General features: G+C 37.8%; 1 protein-coding gene across 3 annotated transcripts in view; it reads left to right on the top strand.

Moving 5' to 3' along the window:
- Nucleotides 1–12270, top strand: part of DCC (DCC netrin 1 receptor) — a 1159911-nt gene that overhangs the window by 406639 nt on the left and 741002 nt on the right. For all 3 annotated transcript variants that reach the window (XM_032310413.1, XM_032310412.1, XM_032310410.1), the window contains exon 2: nucleotides 3272–3592. In XM_032310413.1, the coding sequence (XP_032166304.1) occupies nucleotides 3272–3592 (321 nt within the window). The remainder of the gene's footprint in view (nucleotides 1–3271; nucleotides 3593–12270) is intronic.

Raw genomic sequence — 12270 nt, 5'->3', positions numbered from 1 at the left:
CTTTTTGAGCTACAGGCTCCAATGTTATCATGTATCTTTCTCTGCTCAAACATTCGACCAGTGTAGTTGATTTCAGATAGGGATTCTTGGATGAAACAATTGGATAAAAATTATTTCATATTAAAAGATTAAAAGGTGACATACTGGCAGGCAAAACCCCTCTGGGGGAAATGAGTACCCTAAGAGTACCTTAAGAGGAGTAGAAAAGGGGGCAACCTAAATTGGAGTCAGTGTACTGTGTTAGTGTCATTTCTGAAGCCCCCGTTAGAATATTACCGAAGGGAATGTAAGCAGCTTTGCCTGCATAGACTGGAACTTTGAGAAGAGGAACATTGGACACATATGTATTGCTTCTCAACAGATTCTGTTGACCTGAGACCATTTTTTCTAAAAACAAAGTAACTAATTCAAGTTACTTAAAGCAATGAGATACCTGTATTCCTCAGCAATGCTTTAAAAATGTAATTGTTATAAGGAGTCCAGAAGCTCAAATTGCCAGCAAAATGCAAGGGTAGTCATTTTGAAGAAAAGTTAATTTTTATTTAACTTTCCTAAATTATGTACTCACAGCACTGAAAACTGTCATAAACTCCTTGTTTCAGATTAAGTGGATTATTTATTTGTGATAATGGGCACATATACTCATTAACATGCTGTCATAAACAGCTGCATTCAATGTATTATGTGTTCTGTGACATAAATCAGGTGTTCAACATGAAATTGTTGTTTAAAATATAGGCCCCAGGAAGAACCAAAAAGCAATAAATGCTTTTTAATACAGTTGCATGGTCTTGAATTCTAAATTTATTTTTACCCTGCTAATGTCACTTGTACGGAAAATGCAGTATTACTCTAGTGAAATATCTTGACATTCAAGGACATTGGAACTCCTCTCTGCTTTCCCAGCGTTGGTATCTCAAGCGAGGTGTTCACTGACTTGTGTTTCTTTTCTTATAAAGGAGGGTATCATGTAGACATGGGGGAGTCATTTACAGCAACATCGGTTTGCATCTCAGTAAGCTCAGAGCAGGATTCTCTTGATGGATGCCTTCAACCCATCCTAGCTCTGAGAGTTTCCAAACTAGATGTTGAAATTTAGAGATGGTTTGGTTCAATGCCCTCACTTTACAGATGAAGGAACTGAGGATTTGAAATTCTGAGGATTTGAAAGACTTATTTGAGTCCTGGATCTCTATGTAGTAATGCCAGGACCAAGAGCTAAATATCCAGACCCCTAATCTGATCTAATTCTCCTTAGAAAAATGGGCAGTAAAAAGTAAGTTGGCTACACTAAGATGATTTCGGGGTTAGGAGGAGCTTCATGGGCAGTGAGGGGGCTAGGCTGTCTCTTTTGAGATTTTTTACCAATGTCACTTCTGGTAGACTTAACTGCTCTTAACTGCAATTTTATAATTTACATTAATCTGAGCAAAGTTCTGGCTGCTTTCTTTGGGTGAATGGTCTCATTGGATGAGAGGAGTGTATGAGGGTAAATGCTACAGTTCACTGGGAGAAGTTCAACAGAGGAGCAAGAAAAGAGGCTTCAGATAGAAGGCTTAGAAAAATTGGGTAGGACAGGTAACATCGTCCAGCTTTTATCTTTGCAGGAAAGTGGGCATATACAAAGTTAAGAAAGAATCTATCCATTGGAGCTAGGATGGACCAATCCTTTAAGAGAATATTGATGACGGGCAATTTAGATGCCTGCCTTTTAAATGATAGAAAACTAGAAAGTTTACGCAAAGTACACACACACAAGTAATTGTTTCCATCACAGAAAAATTAAGGAAGCTAATGAAATTGGGGTTATTATCCTGAAACACATGAAGGCTAAAACATAATTTAGGTGGTAATTTTAGAGAAATTAAATGCTTCAGAAGAATAAAGGGCTCTTAAAAAGAAATGTCCATCTCCTCTGTGTTTTCACACAAAGCAATTCAGAACAAAATTCGAGATTAAATAGAAGCAAGAAAATTCAGTTACTCTAAGAACAAATAAATATTAAAAACAAGATACCAAGGGCCATTGTAGAATCCCTAGCCCCAGAGATGGTTAAAAAATGAAATCAAAAGTAATTCAACTCGAATGATTTAGGCATACACTTGTTTGAGCAGAGGGTGAGCCCAGTGACTTCCAAAAACCTTGCCAAAGCCTGTGATTCAACAACCTAGCATTCCGCTAAATGCTATTTTGTGAGCCCTGAATATAATATACTTTAACTAATTATACTTATTTCACCCCCTCAGGATTCTTCAATGACTTTCTCTTCCTCCTGTCGATTTCTTATGTTCATTTATGTTTACAGGAAAAAAAAAAAAAGAGAGAGAGAGGGAGAGAGAGAGAAACCGAATATAATATAACATTCACTTAGATTTCCTGGCTCATGAACAACATTCAGATGGAAATTAAGACACTTCAGGGATTTCTGATTATAGGTAGTGGCATGATTGACTTGCTTCTGCAAGTAGGGATTTGTTACCTATTTTAAATCTCACCAGAGCTTTGTTCTAAATGACTTTCTTTATGGTGTTCAGTTGATTTTTGTTGCTGTTGTTGTTAATGAAATGACGTATCTGAGTAAATTTTTTTCAAATAATTAATGGGTACAAAATGCAGAGATAGAAAATGTCCCCCAGTTTAGGGGTAGGAAGGAATAAATGAAACAAGATGGGATTGGGAGGGAGACAAACCATAAGAGACTCATAATCTCACCAAACAAACTGAGGGTTGCCGAGGGGAGGGGGTTTGGGAGAGGGTGGTGAGGTTTTGGGCATTGAGGAGGGTATGTGCTATGGTGAGTGCTGTGAAGTGTAAACCTGGCGATTCACAGACCTGTACCCCTGAGGCTAATAATACATTATATGTTAATTTAAAAAAATATTTTTTTAAAGTCCCCCAAATCCTAGGGGACTACTACTGCTTCTCCACTATTAAGCATTGTTACTTTAAAATATCTAGTTTTATTTGGAAAATATTAGCTTTTTCTGTCTATATATTTAAGCATTGACTTATAAGTAGTGATGGGCATACTTAGATTTGTATGAATTTTTAATTTCTCACATTATTACTTTTTCGGTCAATTGTTTCACTAATTTGGTTAGCTCAACGGGGGCGTCTTTGTTTGTTTTGTTCCTTTAACAGAATATCATTTATTCTTTGATATTTTTCAAAGGCCCCTGCTGTTTTGAAAAGTTTTGTAAAGAAGAAGCAGAATATGAAAGCCTGTGATCCCTTTGATTAAGTGAACATATTTATTTCCCTCTTGCTCCAGGTTTCCAGATTAAGCCTTTCACATCACTGCGCTTCCTGTCGGAGCCTTCCGATGCTGTTACCATGCGGGGAGGAAATGTCCTCCTGAACTGCTCTGCCGAGTCTGACCGGGGAGTCCCGATGATCAAGTGGAAGAAAGATGGCGTCCACCTGGCCTTGGGAATGGATGAAAGGAAGCAGCAACTTCCAAATGGCTCTCTGTTGATACAAAACATACTTCACTCCAGGCACCACAAGCCCGATGAGGGACTTTACCAATGTGAGGCATCTTTAGGAGATTCTGGGTCAATCATTAGTCGGACAGCGAAAGTTGCTGTAGCAGGTAAGTGGATTCTTCCTTTTTTTCCTCCTCCTTCTCCAACTCTTCTTATTCCTTTTTTTGGGAATAAGGAAATTATCTTTGTAGAAAAAGTATGCATTTTTAGGATAAGGGAACAATGTAAAAAAGATAAATGCATATTCCCTTATGATTTTGACTTACTTTCTCCTTAATTGCTTGGAAAACAGTGGAAGGATCTGAGCAACCATTCTGAAAATGAGATTTTCAGAAACAAAGACTGTCTCAAGTTGATATACTACCTGTGTCTGTGGGGAGGACTTTTCATTAGTTGAAAATATTAGGAAAAATGATTTCCTAATTAATTCCATTTTAGAGAATCACTAATCCTGACATTTTGCAGAGCTTTTTTCTTCCCTTTTTCTTTCTTTCTTTTTTTTTCCCCCCTTCAGAGCAGTGTATTTTGTTTAATGATAATGGCTTGAACTGCAACATATAGATTTCCAAATGAGAAATAACAATTTGCAATTAAACCAAGAGGGCAACCATTTGATATGGGCTTCTTTTCCCAGGTCCCATTTTGTCTAAAATCTAGAATACCGATAAGAATGAAGACTCATTTTCAGCAATAACGTGTGCTAGGACAATTGGACAGGACCACCACTCCAGCACTTGTTCTACCGAGGGTACGAGGAAGCTAAAATCTGCAAGAGATGCTCTTGTCAGGTGACAGCATAGAAAATCAGATATTGCGGATATTGCATACTGATACACATTCAGTCCAGGAATCTGGTTTTGTGCCACAAAAGAGTGTCACAAACCAGACTTTGCCTGAGCAAAAATGTCTTGGATAGGGGGCAAGTCTTCACCTAGAGAGACAGTGGGCAACCATCCGGTTTTAACCAGGACTGACTGGGTTTTAGCATTTGAAAGTACCATGCCCTAAGAACCAAGCCCTCAGTCTCAAGGAAAACTTGAATGGTCTGTCGACCCACCTGGTGGTATCCTGACTGCTTTAGCAGTGACAGGCCAAAGTACAGTTGCAGAAAGTCCTCTTTACTCAGGAAGCACGTGAGGTGGCATTCTGATCATGCAAACCGAGGCTATCAGCCCCCTGGGTCCTTTGAGTGATGGATGCCTGGAATTTGATTGATAAGCATAAAGTGCAGAGAGGACTGAAAGTCTATATTAATTATGATTGATTAAAAGGAACAAGTGGAATAAACGCCAAGGATTAAGGTAAAATCCGCTTTGCCAAAATATTCCAAGTGAAGTGGAAAGGGTGCGATTCAATTTTTCTAGCGTAAGAATTTCTGGACCTTCAGATCCCACCCATCCGTCACCCATGCTGCTAAGGTAGTTCTGAAGATTTGAATGAGCTAGGCTGGCGTTTCGACAGTACTAAAAGGCAGATGCATATGTGCTGTTAATGAAAATGACCTGATTCTTTGTGGTTTCTGTTTCCCTGCAATCTAGATTCACTTTTACCCGCTCTGTTTCAATGGTGAAATGAAGAATGATCCCTTCCCTGTGAGATATTAAAACAAAGTAACTTCAACTTTCCTATTCTGTAGAAGGATGGGTTGGCAGATTCAGTCACTGAGTTACAATCTTATATTAGATTGTATCATTTCAAGGCAATAAGGCTGTTCACAGCATTTTAAACACTTACCATGCTGTTTGGCAACACAGCATACATCAATGTTATGTCTGTCGAGGTTAAGATTGCCAAACCACTGGAATGCACAAGGGGCATATATCTTCCTTGTAATAAAGACCATGGGCTTGATTTAATCTCATTTTTAAAGCATTAGCAGTCAATAAACCAGTCACCGCTAAAAGGTAACAGTCAGCTTTGTGTGAATGAAAAAAACAAAACAAACAAAAAAACCCACCAAAAAACCTGTTTTGTACCCTCAAGTGTGGTGTAGAGTCCATTTAAAATAATAACACCTCTCTTCCACCTTTTGCTTTCTCAAAGTGTCTTTCAGGAGAAAGAAATGTGGCAAATGAAATCTGTCTTTAATCAATCAGAACGTTCCGTACCGTGCTCTTGACTTGCACCATTCATCCAATTTTCTAGGAACTTCTCACATGCTCTTCAAACTCTTCAACCTAACTGTGCACTTAGCTGAAGCCGGAGTGGGGGAGTAGGAAAGATAAGCCAAGGGCTACCATCCGTCTAACATCTTATTAAAAGTCTCAGTATAGGGTGCCCATGTGACTTGGTTGAGCTTCCAACTCTTGATTTTGGCTCAGGTCATGATCTCAGAGTTGTGAGATGGGCCCCCCAGTGGTGGGCATGGAGCCTGCTTAAGATTCCTTCTCTAGCTCTCCTTCGGCCCCTCCCTACTTCTCTCCCTCTCTTAAAAAAAAAAAAAAAAAAAGTCTCCGTGTCATAAGCTATTGTCTCTTGGCATTCCTGAGAATTGCAAGTTCTATCAGTAAGGGCTATTATTCCATTTGAAAGCAGCTTGGCCTGTACTGGCTGAAACTGGGGAATTTTTATTTGTATCCAGTAAGCTCTAGTCTAAAATGGTGCAGTATTTCTCTGCCATGGATATTTCTGTTTAGCCTTCTAGATTGAGACTTTTCAAGAGAGAAGCAGAGACAAACTTTATCTGTGAAGCTTCTCCTTCCCATCCCCGCTCTATACCTACCAGAGTGTTGGGCATGTTTTGTACTTATTCATTAGCTATTTGCTTTGCCAGTGAACACATGGAGCTGTGCCATATATGGAGAGGTTCCCATTGTAGGGGAGTAAGAATTTGTGTCCCTTTCAAGGGTCCATCTAGCTGGACTAAGAACCAGATTGACATAGAACAGATTAACAGGAGAAAATAGAATTTAATAGCATGCATAGAGGGAATCCACACAGACATGGAAATTCCAAAGACACAGACAAAATGAGGTATCTACATCATTCTGAACTAAGGAGTAGGGCTAGTGCTTTTGGATTTCAGAAGAAAGGAATGCATTTCATGGGGCAATAAGAGGAAGAAAAGAAGTTTGGTAACAAGAGGTTTGCCCTGCCATATGGATGGCAAAAATTTTCAAATAAAATTTATTTCCACTGATAATCCTTGTTCTGGGGGAAGACCTCCAATTTAGATTACTCTGTATAGTTAAGAGGGGGGCAAAAGTTTCTCTTGAGCCCCTGGGGTCTCTACTGCTTTCTGAGCAGAATAAGAATAATCTTCATGACAAACTGGTCCGTGATGGAGTAGCTTGCCTTTGGCTACTCAACTGTCAGTGTCATCTTTGTTTTCCTCCTGCTCCTCAACTTCAATCTCTCTCTCTTTCTTTCTTTTTTTTTTTTTTTTTTGAGCTTGATGAGATTAAACAACTACTTGATGGACAGAGTTGGAGTGATTTTCTTTATATCACACTAGTTGATAAATTATTGGAATAATTTGATTTATATCTCAGTAGTCTATAAAGGAACTAACTATTGAGGACTTTGGAAGTAGAAATGGACTGTGCTGGGATATCGATATGCTACTTAAAAAAATAAGAAAGGCATGTGCCAATCCCGCATCCCTTCTGAAATCCATAACATCACGATGAGCACGGACCAGTCCACGCACATTCTCCCTACTCCGGATGTGAGCCAGCTCTCTGAGCCTCTGAATTCTCTTCTGTAAAATCGACATAACAATAACCTACCTCCTAAGGCTGTGCTGGCTTTTAAATAACATTTAGCATGGAAAGCTCTGGTACAGAGTAAATTCTTATTCAATGGCAGCAGTAATGGTACAAATTGACCTAAAATGGATGTTATGATGTTACTGCAATTAGTATTATTAGGGAATGACAACTTTGAATATTCCTTGTGATGATTCAGAACATTTTTGGAGGGATTAGGAGAAAAAGAAATATAGGCTACAAATCGTGAGCTATAAATATTGTCCTCTTGGATCAGATATCTGCTTTTGCAATCTATAAGCACACACTGGCAAGCCTGAATTGAGTTTTTAAAAGTTGAATCTATGTAGTTTGTTGGCAAGCTGTGCTAAAATCTGTTTGACTACAAGGTTCATTTTTCACAACTTAATCTAGTGTTCTGTCCATGAAGCCAATGTAATTTGTACTGGTCAAACCAGGAGTTCTAGATCATGCAACTGCTGTTATCATTTCAGAAAAAGATGCTGGTCAGTCCTCTCAATGGAGCCTTCTTATTGTCCTTCCAACTGGAAAAGATTCACTGAAGCTGAGTTCACAGGAGTTTTGGTCTAGTCTGAGAGTTTAACATAACCCCCTCTCCTCTAGGGGAGAGGGGAGTCAATGCCAGTGTGTAAGAAAACCATATCACTGCCAAGCTCCACTGCATAATCATGAAAGTACCATCTTGTTTATTTTCCTTGATACTAATCCCTCCCATCTGCCACCCACACACCCACCCAACCAGCCAGACCCTTGCTCACTCACTTCCCCTGCTGGGCTCTGAGGATCACAGCTGGAACCCAAGTATGACCTCTCCTTGTATTTACTCTCTTGGGGATGCACTGGGATCCGCTCCTTCTCAGGTAAATGGACACTGATTGCAGGATACGTCATACATCATAGAGATCTGTATCCAGGTAGATTCTTCTTTTGTTAATTTTTAAGCATTTACTTCTTGACTATTAAAACCACTGACTTTTGTATGATCTTTTCCTCTTTGTACAGTATATTCATATACATTAGCTCATAATGCTCAAAAAGGCTCTGTGATACAGATACCCAGATTAATAGAGAACTTTCTACAGGCAGAAAGTGGAACCCACATTCTCTAACTCTGGCACATATTTATTCCCTTGTGACTTTGCTTCTCAACCTGAGGATTAGATGTAAGGACACTGTGAATAGTTTCCTAAGTAGTCATTTATTTTTAACCAAGAAAACTTTCCAAAATATAAACAAAGGGAAAGAGTAGTCATTGTCATAATAATAATAATAATAATAATAATAATAGGTTTTATTTATCCATTTAGTCCCTCAAAAATATCAGCTCCCTGTGGGAAAACACTATGATTTGGTTGTTTTCTTCTCAAATGAGAGATTTTGCTACCATCATTATGCATTAAATGATGACACACGATGAATATCTCCTAAAGTATAGAGAACATATAACTTTAAAAATAACCTTATATATACTTTTTATAGGGGTAAGATTTTTCCTATCTTTTAATCTTTGTAAGTGGTTTCATAATTCAGGCTCAGTTAGCATTTTTTTCTTTCTTTTTCTTGAAAATCAAGCAAATAAAAGGCCAACTAAATTGCCTTTACTCGAATTGTTATTTCATTCAGCAGTATATTTTTTTCTTCTTCCTTATTACAATAGATGTTTCAAGATGCAAATTGTCACATACTGCTTTTAAATAACACAGGCATTATAATTAAAATTCCCCTGTGTTAAAAAAAAATAATTAGTTACTTGAGGAGTTGTTGCAGTGAATTCCCTTCCAGAATGCCTCCCATTTAAATGAGTTATGAAATAATTAGTGAAAGCATATTATAGTGAGAGAAGCTAGAATCACCTCAGCTGAATGGAGCATTTTGTGAAATGATAATCTGACCTTTACGTTTTTACTTAAAAGGAAACAGAAAAAGGAGCTTGTCTTAAGAAAAAGGAGAATAAACTACATTGCCTCAGGTCACTCAAATGTTATATAAAGGAAACAGCAAGAAAAATGCTCATATTCCTTTCCTCTACAGGAACAAATATAAGAATCTTGCCTAGAAGGTCAAGTTCATCTGGTCAAGCAGTTTAGAAAATGTAACCCAAGGCCTTTGAAAACTCTCAAAATTCTATTTTGGGAAGGTGCAGTTACAGAGCAAAGCTTTTTTTATTTTAATCCAATAGGGATAGTATTTATTTTCAAGCAATGAGTAGGAAAATAAATTGTTCAGACACCATAATTCTTTTTTTTTTTTTAAGATTTTATTTATTTATTTGACAGGCAGAGATTACAAGTAGGCTGAGAGGCAGGCAGAGAGAGAGAAGGAGGAAGCAGGCTCCCTGCTGAGCAGAGAGCCCGATGCGGGGCTCGATCCCAGGACCCTGGGATCATGACCTGAGCGGAAGGCAGAGGCTTTAACCCACTGAGCCACCCAGGCACCCCAGACACCATAATTCTTAATGGTCTTAACTATCTTCAGCTAGCTAAATGTTCTATTGTTTTGTGGTTAAAACATGAGAGTAAAATAGATGTATATATGTAGGAAGGAAATGTGGTGTTATAAGTAATTGTTGGGTGTGTGCTAATCTTATAATTTTCTTTTAATTTTATTACTAAATAAAACTAGGATAATCACCAACTTGCCCCAGTGCTTCCTTACCCGCATCCTCCTGCACCCTTGCCTTAAATAATTGCATTTTTAAAAATGGGTTTTAGCTGCTTCCTTCCTAAGTCAATTAACTCTGCAATAAAATTAAAATAGAAATATATTCCTGAAAAATATGCACAGTGGAAAGACACCTTCTACATTATAAAAATTACAAAAGAGAACTTGACAAGGCTTTTTATAGTGGAAACATCAACAAAACAAATTTTAAAAAAATCTTCTTACCTTTCATTTCCTTTCTTTGTTATGAATTCTAATTCATGTGACAATGGAAATAGCTAATAATTCATTCTAAAAATCATTATATTAAGAGCACTGGGTTTTTTTTGTTTTGTTTTGTTTTCTTTTTCTTTTTTCTTTTTCTTTTTTTTCTTTTTTTTTTTTTTTTTACTCAAACGTTAAGCTAGCTGCAGTGTGATTTTTGCTAGTACTATAATAAAATGCAGGAGTAATATTTAAAATAACTCAATGATAGTAACAGAAAACTGTTTCACATTCTAGAAGACCCCTTTTGAATACAAAAGCTTGTTGTTGTTGTTGTTGTTGTTGTTTTGATAAATGTCAGGCCTAACAAAGACTTAAACAGAGTAAGTAGATAGCTCAGATGACATCATTATAAATCTCTGATGAAATTATGACTGATAATGAATTTAATAAAACTTTTACTTCTATGAACCTACCACAGGTCCTGTTTTTTTTTATTATATTTTTTATGTCCACAGTAAAATTTATTATTTAAATGTAATATTATATAACGACCTTTGAATTGAGATATTTGTATTAGATACAAAGTTTTTCTACAAAGTAAGGAAACCATTAAACTTAGGGGATGTTCTAGAAACTATGTTAGTTAAAAGAAATCATAGAAAATATCAGTGTATGTAGTCCCTACATCATTTTAATCTTTTCCTTTTAGAATGTAGGTGAAAGTACTGTTAGTGAAAGCAGTTACTCTTCTCCCTTTAGGAAATTATTGTTTTTTAATAGTCTAATTTTATACCTGCAATCTCCATATATTCTGTAATAAGCAGTCTAACCCATTGGCCATTACTTCCATAATTGTTTAAAAGCCTATTATTCAATAGCTGTGAGAATTAGAATAAATCAGAAAAGTTCATTCCTAGTGAATACAGAGCCATTGGGAGACATGAAGGAGCCACGTATTCTTGATGCGGCAAGTAACTTGTTTTGGAACTTAAATCCTGAGTTTAGCATAAAATAACAACAATGAAACAGCAATGTTGGATATTTTTGATACAAAATAAATGAGGAGGGTAGGTCCCAATCTACCATCTCATTTCACAGTACCCTGGGAATACACACACACACACACACACACACACACACACACACACTTTTACATAATAAATAATGTAATATAGTATTAATATATTTAAATCTGCTTCTCCTACTGCTTAGCTGAAAATTCCTTAGAGGCTGGTTTTTTTTTGTTTTTTTGTTTTGGGGTTTTTGTTTTGTTTTGTTTTGTTTTGTTTGAGGCTTTCTATTAAAAGACCAAAACTATTGCCTTAGCCCCAGAGCTCAGTGTTTTCCACTGAAGGGAAGGGTGGAAAACACTCTAAAAGCAACTGAGAAGATGCTTTTGTTCGCACAGTTCATTTCAGGTTCTTGACTGGGGCTTGTCTTTAAATGCCTCTCAGATGTGGATGTACCTGCTTTAACTGGACCATATCGAGCTCTGGGACTGTGATACTGTGACTGAAAATAAATATCTATGTGGCCTTCTTCCTGTTTCTGGCACTGAGCTCCTAAAACCCTGGCTATTTCCGTACTCCTGAGAGCTACTAAGGTCTTTTGCTATGTTCATGAGGTTGACTTTGGGATCCCACTTGAAGGTGGGCCCTGGTTAGCAGGAGAAAAACCAAGTGATTAGAGGGTTAGAACTTCCACTACCACCCCCTTGATCTCCTAGGGTGGAGGGGAGATGTCCCGTCAATGCTAATGGTCAGTGATTTAATCAGTCACGCCTATGTATTGAATCCTCCTTAAAAATCCAAAGAAGGTTCCAAGAGTTTCCCTGTTGGGTGCTGAGAGAATGATGCCTGGGAAGGTCAGGGAAACTCTGCACCCTTTCCCCACACATTGTCCTTGCATCTCTTCCTTCTGGCTGCCCCTGGGTTATACCCTTTTATGATAAGCCAGTGATCTAGTACATAAAATATTTCTCTGCATTATGTGAGGTGCTCCAATAAATTGATCTAACCTGAGGAGGAGGTGGTTGGAACCTCCAGGCTATAGTCAGTAGGTCAGAAGCACATGTGAGAACCTGGGTTTGTGACTAACTAGCCTCTGAAGTGGGAAGTGGGGGGGGGGGAGTAGGACTGAACCCCTAACCTCTGGACTCTGATCTGTCTGCAGGTGGGTGGAGATCAGAA

This window comes from Mustela erminea, chromosome 13 (assembly GCF_009829155.1).
Source record: "Mustela erminea isolate mMusErm1 chromosome 13, mMusErm1.Pri, whole genome shotgun sequence".
Classification (NCBI taxonomy): domain Eukaryota; kingdom Metazoa; phylum Chordata; class Mammalia; order Carnivora; family Mustelidae; genus Mustela; species Mustela erminea.
Note: the sequence above shows the minus strand (reverse complement) of the source record. Positions and strands in the feature narration are given on the sequence as shown.